At 35.9% G+C, this 21,474-nt stretch overlaps 1 protein-coding gene across 1 annotated transcript in view; it reads right to left on the bottom strand.

Moving 5' to 3' along the window:
- Window positions 1–6,452: 6,452 nt before the first annotated feature.
- Window positions 6,453–21,474, bottom strand: part of CYBB (cytochrome b-245 beta chain) — a 28,248-nt gene continuing 13,226 nt past the window's right edge. Inside the window, exons 8-13 of the mRNA XM_070943411.1 lie at window positions 21,018–21,110; window positions 20,400–20,653; window positions 19,491–19,653; window positions 17,751–17,897; window positions 9,311–9,435; window positions 6,453–8,561 (exon numbers count right to left, since the gene is read on the bottom strand). Of these exons, the coding sequence (XP_070799512.1) occupies window positions 8,435–8,561; window positions 9,311–9,435; window positions 17,751–17,897; window positions 19,491–19,653; window positions 20,400–20,653; window positions 21,018–21,110 (909 nt within the window). The 3' untranslated portion in view covers window positions 6,453–8,434. The remainder of the gene's footprint in view (window positions 8,562–9,310; window positions 9,436–17,750; window positions 17,898–19,490; window positions 19,654–20,399; window positions 20,654–21,017; window positions 21,111–21,474) is intronic.

Raw genomic sequence — 21,474 nt, 5'->3', positions numbered from 1 at the left:
ATATGTGTCACTGTATCCTGTGTTCTTGGGGCAGTCTCTTTTTTGATGTCTTTCAGATCCACATACTGAACATTCATGTGGGTATCTATCTCTGACCCTAAAATCTGTTCTTCTTTGATTTCTACCTTCCCTTTGTTGTGTATATCGCTCCTTTCTAAGTCTATCTTCAGTAATAAGCTTATTGGTAAGGTTTTCTAAGGTAATTTGTTCTATACTTAAGTTATCGATTAAGGTAATATAGTTATCCCAGCTGTGGTCTAATGAATTGATTATAATGCTTTTCATAGTGTTATCAGAAATAGTTTCCCCCCTTTGGATAAGATCTGCCTGATTGCGTTCAGATTCAAGATATGTTCACTCATAGAGGTATCATGTTTTAGTTTGGCAGAATAGAATTCCCTAGAGATTTTTGTGGTGGTGGCTACACTTTTGCTATAGAACAAATTGAATAATTTTTGGTATGTTTCAGATACAGTTAGATTATGTTCAATACTGGGAATTATACTTGGGGAAATAGAGGCAATTAATATATAATATGCTTTGTGATGGAGGCAGTCTATTTCATAAGTCCAAGGTTTGTCTGGTGGATTATCTCTTTCAAATATGTAATTTGTAAACATTGGTTCCATTCCATTAAGTTGCTCCCATCTAATTTTAATTTTATAAAGTCTGAAGATAGTGTCCCTGAGTGTTGTGAAGTGTTATTTATGTTTAGGAGCTGTCCATGGTTTAAGACCTTAGCATACTCGCAATAAGGCCTGGGTATGGTAGATGCATGTCTGTATTTACTTATCTCTATGTTCTGGCTGGATCTGCGCTGACTTGTATCTATGTCTTCTTCTTTTTTCTTTGCAGGTTCGTTCTGCGCATGCTCAGTCCTCATTCTTCTCCAGCAGTCGGCGAGGGAGGATCCTGTGTCTGCAGCTCCCGGGGTGAAGTCCCAGTCGGCCTTCTGTTCTTCGGCTTTGTTTCCGGAGGGCCTCTGGTGACTGAAGAATGCCTGGGATGCTGCTCTGCTCGTCGGGGAGTCTCCGAAGTCGCAACGATCGAGGAAGAAGCCACCGGAGGCTTGTCGGCCATTTTCTTCGAAGCAGTCAGGAAGTGGAGTTCGAGGCGGGCCGCCATCATTGATGAAGCCGGGTTGTTCAGCAAGTCGTTCTTCGGTAGGTAAGTATGATTGCCAGTGCGTCTTTTTTCAGGTGGCTAGGTCTTTCTTTAGACAGTTTATTTCTTTTTGGCTTTTGGTAGGTGATAGTTTAGAATTTTCTTTTTCATTTTCTGGTTGTTCGTTTGGTATTTTTAGTTTAGTCCCGAGTGCTGCAGTCAGCACCTGTATAGCATTATCTATTTCTAGTTCAGTAGGTTGAGTTTTGTTTTGTTTAAATAGTTGTTTTTTATTTGTTTCTGAACTCGGGTAGTCATCTTCTTGGTAGGTTTTGTTTCCTACTTTATAGTTTGAGGTTTGGGATTCTTTTAGTAATTGGTCAGCCATTTTGGGAGTATTAGGTGGGTAAGATGGCTGCCATGAAAAAGGCGGGAAGCTGTCGCCATCTTCGGTGTCGTTTTTGAAGTCAGGGGTTGAGTTTCTTACCTTGTATTTTTCTTGTTTGTTATTTTCGTTATCTGCTGCTGTTCCGTGGTCGTTTATCATGCTGCGGATTTTCACAAGCAGATTTGATTCAACTGTAGTTGTTTCTATTAATTCTAGTATTTTTCTTTTTACTTCATCTTCTTTGTTTGGGGTTGAGAAAGGTTCTTCTGCTCCAGCTAGTGGTTGTTTGTTTTGTGTTAGCAGTTCATTTTCTTGTAGTTGCGTTTGTTTCTTCATGTTTTCAAGTGGTGTATATTTGTCAGGAGTCAGCTGAGCTGCCATTCTTTTTGTTATGTATCTGGTGGCAGGTCTTCTTTTGTCTTTTTGTGAGTCTTGCATCTTTATGTTTGGTTGGGCCTACCAAACCATCCTCTTGCTACCAATTTGTTGCTAGTTTGATTTTTCTGGTTCGGCCCAATATAAGAGACTGTAGACTTTCTTGTATCAATAATGTTTATTTCTCATCTTCCTCAGGAACACTTTTGGACAGCAGGCAGTCTGAGAGGAGTAAAGGCTTATATACAGAGGAGGCGGAGCGAATGGGAAGTAGTAACCAATGGCAAGGGACACAATGACATCACATAATGACATATATACAAGCACACATATTTATAGAGAGCAAGTTAGGTATTTTCAATTGTAACATCTTGACCCAAGTATTGTCCACATACCTATACCAGTGAGTGGGTGGAATTCCTGTGAAGGAGTCTAGGGCTTTGGTTTCTACCTCTTCCATGTAGAGATTGGTCATATTAATTCCTTTCCCTGGAACACTTTATGGAAGCAAAAGTTGGACTTTGAAGAAACAAGATACAAAGAATATTGGCAAGTTTGAAATTTGGTGTTGGGGAAAGCTCTTGAGAATACAGTGGACAGCCAAAAAAGCAAACAAATGAACCAGCAAACAAATTACCCCACGCTTCTTAGTCAAGGCATAAATATCCAGGCTAAATTATCATGAGGGGCACCCGGAGGCTCCAGCTGGTCCAGAACGCAGCAGCTCGGGTAGTGATGGGAGCAGCATGGCGCTCCCATGTAACACCGCTCCTGCGCGAGCTGCACTGGCTCCCGGTGGTCTTCCGGGTGCGCTTCAAGGTGTTGGTTATCACCTTTAAAGCGCTCCATGGCATAGGGCCTAGCTATCTTCGAGACCGCCTGCTGCTACCGATGACCTCCCAGCGACCCATGCGCTCCCACAGAGAGGGCCTCCTCAGGGTGCCATCAGCCAAACAATGTAGGCTGGTGACCCCCAGGGGGAGAGCCTTCTCTGTGGGGGCACCTACCCTCTGGAATCAGCTGCCCCCAGAGATAAGGAGAATCCAAGACCTCAGTGCCTTCCGCCGTGCCCTTAAAACTCACTTTTTCCAGCAAGCCGGGCTGATTTAGGAAGAAATTTTTTAAAATTTTTAAATGTTTAATTGGTTTGTGGTTTTTTAAATTTTGGGCCAAATTTATATAGATTTTAATTGTTTTTAATATTTGTGTTTCATGTTTTTAATTCTGGCTGTGCACCGCCCTGAGTCCTCAGGGAGAAGGGCGGTATATAAATTGAAAATAAATAAATAATAAATAAATAAATAAATAAATAAATAAATAATAAAATTTCAGAAACATTATACCAAGATCTAGCTCTCTGAAGAATATAATGATGGGAAAGGTGGAAGGAAAGAGAAGAAGAGGACAATCAACAGGAAGTTGGATGGATCCAATTACAGTGGCAATGTGTACACATCAAGGACAGATCATCATGGAAAAAATCTATGTGATTGCTAAGTGTTGTCATCAACTTGATGGCACATAGTCAATTGACTCTTGATAAGCCAACTTTAGCTTCTTGCTAAGCAATGCATATTTTTCTAATTGCATAATAATATATTCTAGAATTATGCCCAGTATTATCATAAATCTGACTAGTCAATAGTTTCATGAGTTCTCTTTTTCACTCTTTGAAAACAGGAACATCATAATCAGCAATCCTAAAAGGTGGTGCTCTTGGATTGTAAATAGTTATCATGATGGGAAACCTAGAACATGATCCAAAACAGAGGGCTATGTATTCTGTTCTGGAACATATGGCTGATAATAGAAATTCACAGCACTGTTTGAGAATGAGTCTGATCAATCCTCCCTAAAATTAGAATGGTTCAAGTAATGAGATTTATGTAATTTAGCTTCATTTAATCTTAAAATGTTTCTAGCTTTGTAACTATCTAAAGAACGTTGTAGCAAGTTACAATCCATCAAAATAATAAAATTTAGTAATATAATTAATAGTACACAATTTAAGAAATAAAGGACAGTAGCTAAGAAGTATTAGGGAGAACATGCATGTCTATGTTATAGATGGCATGTCCTGAATGCAAGAGGCACATGCCAATACCAGTTTGCTTCTGGGGAAGGACTCCACAATTCCACAGTGCCACACTAAAGTCATCCCTCTCCCATATCTTCATAGCTTTGGGTTGTTGAAGGCAACCCTTCCCCCAACCCAATGAAATCCCTGAAGGGGATTAAAAGTCATTATTAGAACCTCAAAATTTAACTGTTCCCATACATGCAGCCAGGGCATTTTTTTTAAAAAAAAAAAATGTTGTCAGGTCTCATTGCTGGAGCCTACACGAGTTTCAATATTTTGAAAGCATCTTTTAAGATTCAGAGATATCCTCTTTAGTGCATATGCTACTGTCAGATCCGTGAATCTGCCATGCTCAAGGGGGAAGAGGGGGACCCCTGCATTTATTATTGCATTAATACTTTATAGCTTTCTCCCCAATATATCCTGTATCCTGCAATTTACTGATTTATACCTTCTAGCCTGGTGCCTAAGCGGCCTGGTATTTTCTCACCTTTTGGGGAATGTAAGGGGAGGGAGGGCCATGTGGATTCCATTGTTCGAGAGCTGGCAGAAGGATGACCCTGAGAAAATTCTCTTATCACTTTCTCAGAGCAGCTGGTACAATAACATCTTTGCACCTGTGGGTTGGCTGAATCCACATTGGACTGTTGGGAGGGATTTCTAATTCCTTTATTTTAACTGTATGGCCTGAAGGCCCTCAGAGCCTGCTTTCTTTTTGCCCTGCTATCACCTCTATTCAATAAAAGGTTCCTTTTGAAATGCCAAGTTTCAAGAGTCTTTACTTTCTTGAATAAGGGGGAGAGGCCGGGTCTTACAGTTACACAGGGCAGGCTCCTGTAACACCAAATACACCTACTAGGAAGAAACATATTTTCCAGCATATTTTAATTATGAATTCTAGGTTGGGTTTTTTTACACACAGCACAGAGGAACACAGTCCCTGAATGAATATACCAAAGTGTGTAGCTAAAGTACGTAGTAGAAGTGCAAGTTTCATGAACCTTTCACATTTTTTCTATTTTTGCTGCTTGATGTAAACAAATAAATACGGTGTCGATTTCTTACATATTGAATGGGGTTTTTTGTTTGTTTGTTTGTTTTTCTGCCTGTCTTTTCTTCGTTTATGTGTGATCTGCCTATTTTGTGATATATGATTATGGTAAGACTATGAGTATTTGGAAAAAATGTATATAAGAGAATAATACATAACTGATATAAGAAATGTTAAAACTTTTCTGTTTGACACTTTGTCATATTTTAACATCTAAATCACACACATTTTATAATTGTTTTAGACACTATTTTAGGATTTTATTATCAAGGAAACAAAAATACTTAAAATGCAACCCAGTGTACATGCAAACTCTATATGCATGCAAATGTATTAAAAATTATGCATTCCTGCAAAACTTTTAAGTGAACAACAAGGGAAACTAGGAGATAAATGCTTTTTCAGATCAGGAAGCATGGAAGGCTGCAGTGAGCTGAAGTAATGCACAGAAAAAACAGAAAAAAACATCACCAGCTAGTATCAGTAAAATTCAAATCTTTGTTACAACTGTTAGAAAAGATTAATTATACAAACTTCCCTTCTATATTCTAACAAATCAAACAAGCTTTTACTCTTTTCCTTTAAACATATTTTTTTCTTTCATGAAGTTCAGCAACCAGGTTGTTTAAAAGAAAAAAAGAAAATGAAACATTTGTGTTACTTTTAGCCAGTGCGATTTTTAAAATAATAAAATGCAAACACGATTAAATCACCACAGTTCCATTTGTTGGAGACAAGCAAATATGTGTTGCAAACATTCAGAGTACCACTTACAGCACAAAGAGCAGATTTGGATTGAAGCCGATTATTTGAATCAGGAAATAAATAATATAAATCTAGGCTATCAAATCTATTGATGGATGAGGGAAAGAAGGAAGCAGACAATTTACAAAGTCACAATACATGAGGGTTTGAATAATTACTGTTGTGAAAACAATCAAAAATTAAAGACACTCAGTTTATATTTGATTTTAAGACTTACCTCCGTTCACTGGGCATCTGGTAAACATAGGAAAAAAGCAACACACTTATAAAAGTTAGAGGAAAACCAAATTTTGGGTGTGTTTAAGATCTCTTCAATAAGCATTATACAATAATCTTTAATTTTTGTGAAATTACTCGCATGTACACAGTTGAACGAAAATTATTTTTTGTTTAATTGTAAACATAATACATTGGAAATCTGGGAAGCAGAAGGAAGTTAGTTGGGTGTGACTATTTTAGTAAATTGAAAATAACAAACTTTACTGAAGAAGAACTCTCAATTTAAGTAGAAAGATTAAAAAGGAAAACTTCATCTGCCATTGTTATCACATTGTCAGAGAACCTAAGATAACATTCCCATATTCCAGTATTCCCACATTAACATATTTGGGGAAAAAACAGCATTTATTTAAATAAAATACACTGAAAAGTACTAATAATCAAACTGTTTTAATATTTTGAAAAGAAGAACTTTATTTCTATTATATGCTTTATGCAGCCCTTATTTACATACACTTTGTAGAACTCTATATCCTCTGCCTTTGAATCCAGAATATACTGCTACTGAACTCTAAATAAACATGCATGAATGGTATTGGAAGGAACACACTATACCAACATTTTATTATATTGTATGATGTTCCAGAATTGTTAACATTTTTTAAAAAAAACACTGAACACAATTCAGTCAAGTCTAGATTTAAGTTACACTGGGGTTTTTTTGGGGAGGGACTGTTCTATTAAAATCATCAAAATTTAATTATGTCCTATTGTAAAGAATTAAAATGTTGCCATTCAGTGAAGTATTTTCTCATCAATTTGAACTGTTTCCTATTATATCATCCTTTTCTTTTTTAACTCCCAGCTAGAAAAAAGTACATTCAAAATTCATTGCCTAATATTTTATTCAACTTCACATCAAAAATTATAAAATATAAAAAAGGATTAAGAAGAACAGAAAGAGTACATAAAATACAAATAAAGGGAGGTAAAGCAGAATATGAATTCAGACAATGGATACTAAGGGAAATAACATTTAAGTGGTCAATAAGTACTGTATTAATAGTTTTAGTAGTAAAATACTGCTAAGAAATATATTTACTAAATGCTAAAGTAATGGCCTATTAGCTTATTAAAATACATTTCAGCAAATCAATGATATCCCAGTAGATTTTATGACAAATTGCTAGGATTTCATAAAATTAATAACAAAACAGGAAATAAATTTGTTCAATCAGTGATCAGGGTAAGAATGCAATTAAGCACTATCCAATCAATGATAATGATTTGAAAGAAAACCCTCAGATCCTTCAATTCATTTCTCTGTATTCAGGTATGTTATTTGTCTGCCAATCTTATTGCTGCTATGCAAAATTTGGCAAAATTAGCAATATTACACAACATCTAACAAGAAGAAGGCCATAAGAACAGTTTCATTTTGTCTTGTTAATTGTATCAGTAAAGGAACAATTAGATTTGCCGACTGCCCTGGTAATCAGAGCAGTGTAGTAGCAAATATTAGATGTCTCAACAATGTATTTGCTGCAAGGACAAGTTCTTTTAAACTTGTGGGCTAAATAGTTTGTAGGGTAAGATATTAAATTGAGCTCTAAAATGCTCTTTAGTGAGCAGCAGAAACCAGTACAACTAGATATCTGCTTGATTTCCATCTGGGATATATTATACAAAAACTAATGTGGACTGGAGTGTGGCTAATCTCATTCTGATATTCAGTATTTTAAACCCTTTCTCTAATAATTCTCCTAATTTGAGAATATACCAAGAAGGAGAAGAGTTTTCATTTTCAGGTGTGCTATTTCTATTCTAGGAGACACACATAATACACATCTAAGTGCCTGAAGCAGGGATTGCAAAATGTTATTTATATAGCCTCAAGAGATTTATAATGAATGAGGCATTGTAATTGAGCACCTTAGGGCATATGTGCTATAGTTTTAGTGATGCTTGTATACACTGTCTGTCCTTTGTTTACCAGTAGCAACCTTTTGAGATTGGTGATGTTGAGAGACAGTGATTGGTTCAAAATCACTCAATGAGTTTTGTGGTTGAATAAGGAACTAATTCTGGATCAGATTCTGGCATGCTGGGGGAGTCGAAAGAGTCCATGGTCTGCATATTGCCCAGCTTGCCATAAAACTTATATATTTGGATTACACACTAACATAAAACAATACAAATTCCTTTATGGTTTAACACAATATATGAACTCAATCTATATTTGACAATGCTAATATATGCTAAACCTTTTAAGAAGACTTGCCATGGGATTAAAAAAGGGTCAATTTAAAACTGTATATTCTTCCTCTAAAGTACATAATATCAATATCAATATTCCACACCTGGAACTTTTAAGAAAATTCCAATGAAATATTAATTTCTCATTAATTTCAATTAATTCACCATGTCTAAATTAAATTTTCTAAGTACATCTTCAAAAATTTTCTTTGTTGAATATAAAGTGTATGCCTCTTGGGTCAGCTTCTGAATTATTAATGCACATTTTATTTAGAGTTTCAGCCAAGGCTTCAGGTCCACATAGGAAAACACCAACCCTGGAACTGAAGGTATAAAGCAAAAAACAGATATTTAGGTCCCAAATATACTACATAATATAAGTAGGGATCTTGAACAGGAAATTGAACTGTGCTACAAGCATTATAATCTGCACAGCCTTATGTTTATCAAAATTCTCATAAGGTAACACTGATAGCAACATTCTCAGGTTGTGTCAGGTGCAAGGAACCAGAATGACACTGAAGCTGATCAGAACAATAAGTTTATTGCTACTTGCCTATTTATAAGAATCTCTCTAGACTCACTACTGAACAAGTAAGTAAGCACTCCAAGATTTATTTTTTTTGGGGGGGGGGAGCTTTGTTTTCCATCGATTCTTCCCCTTCAGTGATTTCTGGCTAGCCAGTCTCTTAACTCCTTCACCCACTTCTATAGGAGAAGGACTGGCAAAGTCGGAGGAGTAAAAAGAGGGTTAGCCTCAAATCATTATGTAACCACAAACTAAGTCCAACCCCCCCCTCGATTACTATTACCTTTATCTAACTATAATCAGGTGCTGAGCTTAGTTGAAAAGATTCCTGTACATAGGCTTTTAGCAATAAATAAGTTAAATTGAACCTTAATGCATGAATTTGATCTTTCACACCTGAACTTCAACTGCAGATCCCACCACAGGTTTTAAACAAAGTTCAAAATGGCAAAAATCAACAGGAACCAGCACTTATTAAACCAATGAAACAAAAGTAATTATATACTGATATAATAAAATTTAATAATTGCACAAGAAACCTACTTTGGATGTTGGCCTGCAATTGTTTTGAACTCATTTTCCCAATTTGGTCTTCCATATTGAGTTTTCTGCTTCAAGCCTGTAATCACATCTTTCTCCTCATCATGATGCATTGTAAAATGAGTCGCCTAGAAAGTTAAAAACAAGAAATAATCTTTATTAGAAGATAGGTAACTTTTTGTAAGAAATTAGAAGATTGTTAGGAAAGATTTGTCTTCCAGTTGTAATTTCTAGCCAGAGCAACCCACAGAAGTTGAAATCCAATACATCCTGAAGGAAATAGATTGGGAAATATAAGCAGAGTTACTGTGTTTGATATAAAAAAGAGAGGGAGAGAGAGATTGGTTCCAAGTAATAACCTCCAAATAACCCAATAGTATCCAACAGAGAAAAATATAACACAAAGCCAACAAATATGTACTTTATATGTTGGAGGAAAAACTAATTGGAGGCCTCTCAATATTTCCTGATGGCTTGCCCTAATGTGAGTTTAGTGTCCTGTTTCTTGAGGCTAAGAATGCATGATGTCATTTTTTATCTAACTATTGCAAACAACCCAATTTTCCTTGCATTGCATCAAAAAACAGTATTGTCTTACTTCTGGTGGAACAAACAGCATTTATGGGTCTTTTGTAGTACTTCATTTAATTGTTGGCAAATGACTCCTTACCACTTGGCTCCTGTGCATTGTGGTAGGAATGCCCGCTCCTTTTTAGCATTTTGTCCCAATCAATTCTGAAGTTACCTTCCCCCGATAGGTTTTGAACCTCTGTGTTTTTTTCTTTTTCTTTGATGCAGTGAAAGTCTGCTTTTTTTAAATAGGCTCATCAGCACAAACCCAAGACAATTTTTGTTTCTTCTAACAGGCTCACAAGTGGGGGGTTGAAATGGTGGGCTTTCTTTTTTTTTTTAACTGAATGAAATTGATAAAAATTCCATTAGAGCCCAAATGACAAGATGATTGGTAAAGCCTGTCCCTTCCTACTCTGATCGATCAATGAATGCACTGGATAGGAAAGTGTTGAATATGAAGGAGTGTCAATCAAGGAAGGCTCTCCCCAAAGATCTACCAACATGAAATGAAACTAATTGGTGTTTATTTTCTGAGATGGATGAGAAGGATAAAACACCAGGGCAGTCCACTAATCAAAGAAACTATTGCTAGACAAATATCTGGCTGCCTATGTTGCCAAATCTGAAGATCAATTTCTTAAGCTGGTTTTATTTCTATCCAGCACAGAAGACAAGTACCTTAAAACTCCTGGTGCAGAAGATCCTTTAGCATGCAATGCCTATTTATTGAACTGCAGTCATCTTCATGCAGATAATTTTCACTTTACCATTGTCAGATGTAAATGCCTTATTCTCTAATGTGTAAATAATGTATATATGGAACATCAGGGGTTAACTTATTACTTGAGCTTTAATGTATTCATATTTTACCACTCCCATTCCTGGCTCCGCCCCTTGTATATAAAAGGAGCCATCCTCCCCATTTTACTTGCTTCTATCTTGAATATTCAGCGAATATAGAATGCCTATTATGATTAAAGAGAATTATATTTAAACCTATAACTTCTATTATCTTTATTGAGTCTGATCCTGAAAATATTGCAACAAGCTGGTAGCAGAGGATGGTTAATTGACTCAATAAGTAATTAAAAAATGTCCAAGAAAGATAGGCCCAACACCAGGGCCTACAGCAAAGAAATAGAAACTGATCAAGAGATGATCAACGAATCCACTAATACGATTTCGAGAGAATCCGAAGAATACACCACTGAAGAAGAAGAACTGATGAGTGAAAATAACGACCAGGAAGAAATCGAGATAGAAAATAACGAACTCAGGTCAGAAATATTAAAAATACTAAAAAGCCAAAAGAATGATGAAAGCCTCATCGCGGACCTCCAGGAGATGCTGAGGAACAGCGGAGCAGCGAGAGAGAAAAACGTCATTAAAGAAAAACCCAAAGATCAAAAAACTGTGAGTGAAATGACTACTGAGAAAATAGTTGTAAAAAAGAAAAGATGTGACCCCGCGCGAAATTTTGAACGGCAGCCATCTTGGTTTCAACGAACTTCAAAAGAGAGTGAAGCAGAGCCAATCAAAACGCTCAGTTCAAAATTTCTGGCGCGAAAAACACTATCAGACGAAGAAAGTGAAAAAGAAGTCTCAAACTCTTCAGATGAACCAAAATCAGAAAGTGAAGACGATTTAACAAAGTCTCAAGTAAAGTCAGCAATGAAAACGCTTTTTGCTGCTTTTGGGCCAAGATTGAAAATCTCCAAGACATCGACGAAGAAGCAAGAAATCAAACCGACAACTCAAGACCTGCACGCTCCCATCCTGACTTCGAAAACGACGACACCCGAGCCCAGAGAGCCATGCCGATTCCGCCCTACACCGCAGACAGAATCGAGTGCCAGCACACACAAGAGAAAGAGAAGAACCGCCGCCATCACCAAAGCCCCAAAAACCGAGCCAGAGACCGACTCATCTGAAGAGGAGCGGATCGAGAGAGCTGAAATGGAGAGAACCTTCCACAACGGCGCCAAAGAAGAAATGAGCAACGCGCATGTGCAAAACTACGTAGACGGCCCCGAAAGACTTGAACTGGCCAGAGAACCGCGCAGACTCGTTACAAGCATCCCAATGCCGTTCTGTAATTTCCTGCACTTGAGAGACCACGGACTGCCTCAGGTTGTAAGTAATGGACAAAATAATGTGGGGAACTTACCCAGTGACTTCCCAAAACTTAGAGTTGATGGCATTAATTTACAAGAGTGGTACCAACAGCTTCAGGTTATTTTTATGAAAGAAAATTTACTATTCTTTATAACTAGTCCTCCAAGAAGACCTTGGACTTTAAAAATAGACTGTTTACATCATAGAGCATTTTTCATAATAATTTCTAGCGTGTCTCCTGCAATGTATCATAGCATCAAACCAAACCTAACTGTATCAGAAATAATTCAATGCATGTTTAATCTATTTCACAGCGATAGCGTAGCCACAACCACAAGAATGTCTAAGGATTTCTTTTCTTCTAGAGTGAAACCAGGGGTTTCTATAAGTGAACATTTGATAAATCTAAACAAAATAAGAGCTGAGCTGCAATTGAGGGGGGAAGTGATTTCAGATCAAACTATGAAAAGTGTTATTATCAATTCACTTGATCCATCATGGGATAGCTTTATGTCACACTTAGATACCATTAATTTGGGATATTTATCAATAGAAAGTCTATCTAACAAATTGATAGCAGAAGACAATTCAAGAAAAAATCGTTCCAGTAACCAAACAGAACACAAATCTTTTAGGAAAGTAGTCTTTCAAGATAAATATAATGAAGCCTTTAGATGCCACAATTGTGGATCCAGGGAACACAGTAGAAGAGACTGTCCCAAAGTCCCAAGGGAGAGACATAGGCCAGAATATAGGAGCAAATACAATTACAGACAATCTTCCACAGATAGACACAAATATAGAAGTCCACCAAACTACAGAGAAAGTAGAGGGGGTAGAGAAAATTCAAAAGAGAGAAAATCTGGGTCACTAAATGGGCTAAATAAACAAGACAGCACCAAAACACAACAAGATGAGAACAATAATTGGCTTATTGATTCTGGTGCAACAAATCACACCACTAATAACAAAAGTATATTATCTTCATTTACAGAAGATAAGTTTGTGATAAAGGTAGCTAATCAAGAAAAGGTTCAAGTATTAGGCAGAGGAAATGTGACCTTGCCTGGTTTAGGGAAAATAGAGGGGGTATTATTAATCCCAGAAATACCTCACAACATACTAAGTGCTATAAAACTAAGCAGAGAATCTGACATCAATATAGTTATCTCAAAGGGGAAAGCAACTATAGAAAAGAACAAAACAAATGTAGGCACTGTGATGATAAAAGGGGGTCTACCCTATCTGATAACCAAAGAAAGATGGTTACATAACATTGATTCAAATATGGAAGATTGTATTGAAGCAGATGATGAAAATGTCAGTAACAGTGACAATGATGAATGTAAATTAACTCATGATAACAAAAATACACACAATGAGAAGAAACCAAAAATAGGTAAACCAATTCATGATGAGTGTGCTCATATCTTACATAGGAAGTTAGGACATGCTAGCTTTCCTGTAGTACAAAAAATGACTGAACACGCAGAAGGTGTAAAAATAAAAAATTGTGAAAATTATTTAGAATGCTCAGTATGTAAATCCACCAAACTAAAAACCAGTCCTAGACCAAAAAAATCTAACAGATCAACTAACAATATTTTTGATTTGGTACATATGGACTTAGTTGGTCCATTAACTCCATCAATTACCTATAGAAAACGTTACTTCCTAACAATAGTGGATGATTACAGTCGCTATGGTTTTGTTTACACATTAAAGCACAAGGATGAAACTTTTCAGAAATTTAAGGAATTCTACAAACGCATAGAAACACAACATAATATCAGAATAAAACAAATTATGACAGATAGGGGATGTGAATTCATGTCTAAAGAATTCTCCCAATGGTTAAAGGATAGAGGGATGCTACATTTCACGTCCAATCCATTTTCTGCCTTTCAAAATGGGATTGCAGAGAGAAAGAACTCCACACTACAAACCATGATTAGATGCACATTAGAGGATGCTGGTTTAGGCAAACAATTTTGGTCAGAAGCCTTACATTATTCAAATTACACTCAAAATAGAACATGGTCCAGTATTGTGAATAAGACACCATATGAGGTGATGTACAATAGAAAACCTAAATTAGCACACATGCACATATTTGGAGTTACTGCAGACGTGCACATACCTAAACAATTGAGGAGAAAGGGAGAAAACGTATCCAGGAGATTAAGATTCATGGGATACGAAACTGGAACCAAAGGGTACAGATTCATCGATAATAATAACAAATTTATAGTATCCAGAACAGCTGTGTTTCATGAGCAGGCCAATTGGTCTAAGTTGCACCTTAATGAAATTTTTCCTAATAAAAGCAAAGATAATATATCTTGCGAGGAAGGAACAACAGAAAATCAAAATATTAACAAAAGTAAGAACAAAACCAAAACTTGGACAAATAGTCAGCATAAAATAAAGACAGACACATTAACAAAAAAGGAAGCCAGATATTTGCATGACAACCATAGCAAACCTGAAAGAAATATTAGAAATAATAGAAACCAAATACCAAATAAATACAAAGATTATATTATGCATATGGATGGAGAACAAATAACACCTAATACATATGAGGAAGTATTGAAACTTCCCCGTGAAGAAAGAGAAAAATGGGAACTAGCTATGGAAAAAGAAATGAAAAGTTTACAAGGATTAAATGTATTCACACCTGCGATCGCACCTAAGGATAAAACAATTATAGGTACCAGGTGGATTTATAAAATTAAGAATTTAGAAGGAGGTAATACCTTATACAAGGCCAGACTAGTTGCACAAGGTTATGCACAAAAATATCCAGAAGACTATACTGACACATATTCACCCACAGTGAGAACAGAGAGTGTCAAAACAGCTCTTGTAGTAGCATCTGCACTCAATCTAGACGTGTTTCAATATGACATACAGACTGCATACTTACATGCAAAATTAGATAAGGAAATATATGTAAGAGCACCACACAGTCAATACACTAATAAGAACGAAATTTGGTTACTAAATAAGAGTCTGTACGGATTGAAGCAATCTGGCAAAAGATGGTACGATTGTTTGGTAAAAGTACTAAAGACCATGGATTTCAACGCCACCACTGCTGATAACTGTTTCTTTGTAAAAAAGAGTAATGATCATATTGAATTTGTATTAATTTATGTGGATGATATTTTATATATTGGAAAGCATAAAGAGAGCAGGGAAATCTTTGTAAATAAGTTAAACGAACACTTCTCATTGAAATCACTAGGTAGAGTGAATAAATACCTTGGTGTACAAATTAACAAAACAAAAAGGGGATTCAAACTTACTCAAAAAGATAAAATCATTGAACTCCTAAACAAATGTAACTTAAATAATGCCAAAACATGTGACACACCTATGCAAACTGATTTTCTTAGAAACAATGATGAATCTTCCCCTGAGTTTAAAGACAACACATTTTACAGATCAGTTATAGGTTCACTCCTTTATATATCTAATTGGACTAGGCCAGATATTGCATTACCTCTCAATTTATTGTCAAGATATGTTAGCAAACCAACCTTGTATCATTGGGAAGCTGTCAAAAGAATTTTAAGATATCTGAAAAGTACATTAGATTTTTGTTTAATATTGGAACCCAATAATGACAAAGAACCAAAAATTACTTGTTATGCTGATGCAGATTGGGCTGGTGATACATCATGCAGAAAGAGTACCTCTGGTTATGTTTTTCTATTGAACGATTGTCCAGTTTACTGGTATACTGGTAAACAAGAACTGGTAGCCACCTCTACCACAGAAGCAGAATATGTTTGCTTGTCTAAAGCTGCAAATAACCTTGTATGGTTCAATGATTTGATCACAGATGTTTGGAAGAAACCTACTTTACCATTTATTATGCATGAAGATAATAAAGCGGCCATTGAAATTTCTAGATCCGATGCAATTGGACAAAGGTCCAGGCATATTGATATAAAATTTAAGCACGTGAGACAACTATCTCAAGACGGATTCATCAAAGCAATACATTGTGATACTTCTGAACAATTAGCTGACATATTAACAAAACCCTTACCTTCTAAACAACACAAATATTTAACTTCTAAATTATATGTATTATATTGTCCTGAATCTGAATGTAACTGGTGTTGTATAACGAACCGGCATTTAGAGGGGGATTTGTCAGATGTAAATGCCTTATTCTCTAATGTGTAAATAATGTATATATGGAACATCAGGGGTTAACTTATTACTTGAGCTTTAATGTATTCATATTTTACCACTCCCATTCCTGGCTCCGCCCCTTGTATATAAAAGGAGCCATCCTCCCCATTTTACTTGCTTCTATCTTGAATATTCAGCGAATATAGAATGCCTATTATGATTAAAGAGAATTATATTTAAACCTATAACTTCTATTATCTTTATTGAGTCTGATCCTGAAAATATTGCAACAACCATATTCTACCCCAACAATAATTTCAAAAATAACATAAATAAATTAATTTCATACATTTATTTATTTATTTTTCATTTTTCTAAACCACCCATCTCCCTCAAAGAGACCATTTAAATCACAATCACAGCCTACACTGATTTCTTTTAAAACAAAAACTTCATCTTTTTTTTTCAAATGACATCTTTCCCCTAATAATCTTGTAGCCAGAACACATGTTGTAAGCAAATTTTGAAGGGTTTCTTTTAAATTAAAAGGAAGAAATAGAAATGTTCCTATACAGTACTTTCAGAAAGAACTGAGTCATATTGTATGTCTTCAAAAAAGCTGCTTGCCTCAGAAGTGAGGAGCTGAAACAAAGATCTGTCATGCAGAAGTAATATTACTAATCCCACTTAAAATATATCATTTTTATGGAGAAAATCTATCTCCCTAGTCGCTTAGAGTTGACAGGGACTAAATGGCGTATAATCGACATACAGTATGTAATTTATTTATTTCTAATTCAGATGGTATATGAAGGAAAGAGTAGAAAGCCTATCACCTTGAATAAAAACCATATATTTTTGTATTCTAACACATGTACTCACACAAACAAAACACTTGCTTTTAGAGAGCTATGCAAATATTTTGAAAGAAGTGCATCAGAATGCATAATGCTTCCATGCTCCTCTTTCTGTTTATAGTTACATCTTTTTCCAGATATAAAAGGCTCTTCCCTCCTCTTGCCCCCCCCCCCAAACTGTTGCTAATTCACCCTCCACAAGCAAGCTCAATAGAATGGCTTTTATGTGCATGAAAATATAGTTGGAGCAGCTTTTCAAGCAGCCATGCCTGCCTGGAAGAAGATGCTAACTACTGCATCAACCCCTTAAAAAGCATCTTCATACACACTCCCATCCCATGCATTCTGAAGAGTCTCTTTTGAAACATTTGCATTGCTGTAATAAATAAGCTTGCTTGAATCGTTTGCATTGATGATACCCACTTGCCTTTGATTCTCAGCAATAACACTTTAGTCTCAGTACAATGTGATCACAATTATCCATGAGAAAAAAATTGGTAAATCTGTTGATACATCTAGATCTGCTGCCATCTGTCTTTACAGTATTTACTTTTCAAATATTTGTGGTGGTGCCTTAGTGGTGGAATCCATAATGTGACAACTGGTGAAAATGGCCAATAAAAGCCTGTTGGATTCATGGGCAGTAGCAACTCTGGATCCAGTCCCACCAACCAGATCCCACTGCTTAGGGGATATACAGTGATTGACTGCCTTTCCTAAAGATCCACTTGCTCTGATTTAATAGTTACCTGAGATTCATCCCAGCCAGTAAGATAGATGTTGTAGCTGAGAAAATCTGTCTGATTCTTTTCTTGCATTTGAGCCTCCACTGATTGTAAGAGATCAGCAAACCATTCAAAGGCCTGGGTATCTCGGCACAGCCAATAAAAATAGATCTGAGGGAATAAAATTGAACATGTTCACATTATTAGATCCTCTTTAGTTAGGTGACTTTATTCACTTATTCCCCCCATAAACCCACAAAGTACTGTCACATCTGACAATCCCTTGGTTATAATAATGTAGATATCAACCTAGCATAGAAGTGAAAAGAACAGAAATATTTAAAATGTGAGTTGATTTTTTTCATTCAGGATAACAGAAACATCAATACACAGCTGGCAAACACAGCTGTATTTCCCAGGTTCAACTGTACTAAGTTCATGTTTTTACTTTCAAGGTAGTACTAAGCTCATGTTTTAAAAGCCAGTCTAATGCTTTTTCAGAAGAACACTAAACTCTTACTTACAGTGAGCTTGAATACCTGATAAGTGTCAGACATCACTTGGGCAGATGTTCAGTCTCATTAAGCCAAAATAGGAAGTCTCTGTTATCTGGGTCTTGCTGATTTTGTCACCTCTGGAAGCATTGCTGCTTTTCTGTGACTTCTACCAACAAGGGTATTGTGTGACCATATTCTTTTCACTATTCTTATTATTACTATTTCTGACTCACTAGAAATGTCTGTGACTGACCAATAAAACTCACATGCAGTTCCAATTTGCATGTTATCATTTGTGTAGTATCGTGTTTAACTTAATTCCCTTGGGAAAGTGTCATTTTCTCTACTCCATTCCAACTTTAGACGTTTGTTGTTATTATGCATGGAGCAACAGGAGCCAAGCAAATGCCAATTGCTAACTGCATCAGCAACCAAATAGTCAGTGAGGAATGTCTAATTTTGTTCATAGAAAATTGCCTTGGTGGCGCAGCGGATTAAAACTGCTGTCAAAGTAGCACTTAGCTGCCAGCTGCCTGCAATTACTGCGAGTTCAATTCTCACCAGGCTCAAGGTTGACTCAGCCTTCCATCCTTTCGAGGTAGGTAAAATGAGGACCCGGTTTGTGGGGGCAATAAGCTGACTTTGTATAAAATAGAACACCGCTTGGGGGGGGGCAAAAAAGCCCTACTAAGCAGGTATATACAAAAGTATGAAGGCTATTGCTTAAAGCATTGTAAGCCGCCCTGAGTCTCCGGAGAAGGGTGGCATATAAATCGAACTAATAAATAAATAAATAAATAAATAAATAAATAAATAAATAAATAAATAAATAAATAAATAAATAAATAAAATTGTGTTAGAAAAAGAGAGAAACACTATTTTAAAGTCAGGAAGAAAATGATAATGATATTAGTTGAGGATAAAAACAAAAGAAATATTGTGAGAACATAGCAGAAAAAAGCAGTTATTGGGACATGTTTAAGCTATAGTTAGAGTCAAGTGAGGACAGTTCCTAATTTATTCACACAGTCTCTCTCCTTATATATATATATTTAAGCATCGTATTATAATATAAATCTGTCTTCTTCAACTTGGCCATATTAATTGGAAATTGTAAAGTCCAAGACATCTGAAAAAGATGGGGAAGGGTGGGGAAAGTTGGATGTGATATACTAGTTTTTATAGCGTATATATGCTATAGCATATATGTGCTATTGAATGCTAGAAAACAAATGTTGAATGCTCAGGAACAGATTTGGGGTCATACCTTTTTGAGTCTTAGGTCCATGGCATTATTGCAGTACTTATACCACACAGATTTGAGGATTGATGCAAAAGGGGTAACCCCTATGCCAGCACCAACAAGCATCACGGTTTCATAACTGAACACATCTTCACTAGCAGTACCAAAGGGACCATCTACAGCTATCCTAGAATGAGAAGATAAAGTTTCAGATTTTATTGTTTGATTGAAAGATTATAGTACGACTCATTGTTACTGAGTCATACTGTAATAATCTACCACCAGGCTGAAGCCAACCTTACTCTATTTAGGGACTATTCCATATTTTGAAGAATTTATTTTAATTGTAATCAGAGCCCATAATAATAAAGCAAAGATAGTACCAATAATAGGCACCTTGGGTGCAATCCCAAAACTTCTGGACCAACACTTGAACACATCGGCAATGACAAAATCATTATCAGTCAGTTGCAAAAGGCAGCTTTCTTTGGAACAGCTTATATCCTGCAATGAAACCTTTAAGACGGTCAAGCAATGACATATGTCTATCCCAGGCAGCTTTACTGCAACAGCTTACATCCACAATTCAATTAATTGATTGATTGATTGATTCAATAACAACTGCCTATCTCAGGTCCTTGGGAAGGATTTGATAGGTAGATAAAAGCCAAACCCAGTCTAATCATCTGGCTAACTGTGCAACAAGCCATAATAATAATTATAATGTACTCTAGTTTGAGCTCCCAGTGTTGATAAACTCATCTCTGTCAAGGAATATCTGATCTTTCATAGTACAATTAAGCCATTTAAGATTTTTTTCCCATTTTGATAGTACTGAATAGCACTGAAAGGGTCCAAATTTAATTTTATGATTGACACTTTATAACAAGATATTTCATAGAAAATATAATTACTATTATGATGAATACATACTTAGGAAGTTTCCAAGCTTCTTGGAGTTGTTCTTTGTCACATCCACAAGCTTTAAACAAACCTTCTGTCCAATCCCCTACAACACGTATATGAATGCTGAAATAATCTTCTTCAGGGGCTGAAGTCAGTGTGAAAGGATGCCATTCCAGTACAGATACTTCAGGACATTTGACAAAAATGTACTGTCCAACTTCCATCTTAAAGCCTTTCTTTTTCATCTGGAGCTCAAAGGTTTGGAAAGGATGTGTGACAACCTGACACATGAAATAAAATTCTCAGAATGCCAGAAGAAATCAAAGTTTGTCCTAAGTTAACACAAATTTGATAAACGAAGTAACAATAGTTTAAGTCCAATATTTATTTAGAATTTGAATGAAATTCATTCATTCAAATTATTTTGAATATTTTGAATTGTTAATTATATTAATGCTGGGAAGAAACTTCCAAATAAATATGTTAAATACTTTGATGATTAATTTGGAAATTTCTTCCCAGCATTGGATCTCATTATGTGTAGGTATCTATGTCTGTAGGTATCACTGGTGATAAGGCAACAACAAAATGACTAACATTTTTAGTGGCATAAGACAGGTAAGAAGACACCTTTATGACTCTTACCTTTGTAATAACCACTTTTTGCTGTGAGCGCCAAAACCTCACCAATCTCTCACAAACATACAGAATCATAGGGCCAATGATCCATTTCCATGTCTGCCAAGAGAATGAGTAAAAGGAGAATAAAGAATTGTTTAACTTTTCTTAATAAATGTTCACATATGACACTATTCCTTGAATTCATCTAACATGGTTCAACTGAAACAATGGTTTTCAAATCCCAGTGGCTGTGCATAGATATTAAACTAAAATTAATCACTTTATGATTTAGCATGAGATGTGAACTCACTCGCTTAAATAGAAAGACAGCTAGGGTTGCCAGGTCTGCTTCCAAAAAATAGCAGACAAGCGGGGGGGGGGGTTAAGTAGTAAAAAAATAAAAACAATTTTTACAATTAAATTATATATTTTCATACAAACATTTTAACACGTATTAAAATAATCACTTCAAAACTTTACT

The sequence above is a fragment of the Pituophis catenifer genome, unplaced genomic scaffold, assembly GCF_029215685.1.
Source record: "Pituophis catenifer annectens isolate HBS135680 unplaced genomic scaffold, rPitCat1.0.hap2 SCAF_4, whole genome shotgun sequence".
In the NCBI taxonomy this organism is placed as follows: domain Eukaryota; kingdom Metazoa; phylum Chordata; class Lepidosauria; order Squamata; family Colubridae; genus Pituophis; species Pituophis catenifer.
Note: the sequence above shows the minus strand (reverse complement) of the source record. Positions and strands in the feature narration are given on the sequence as shown.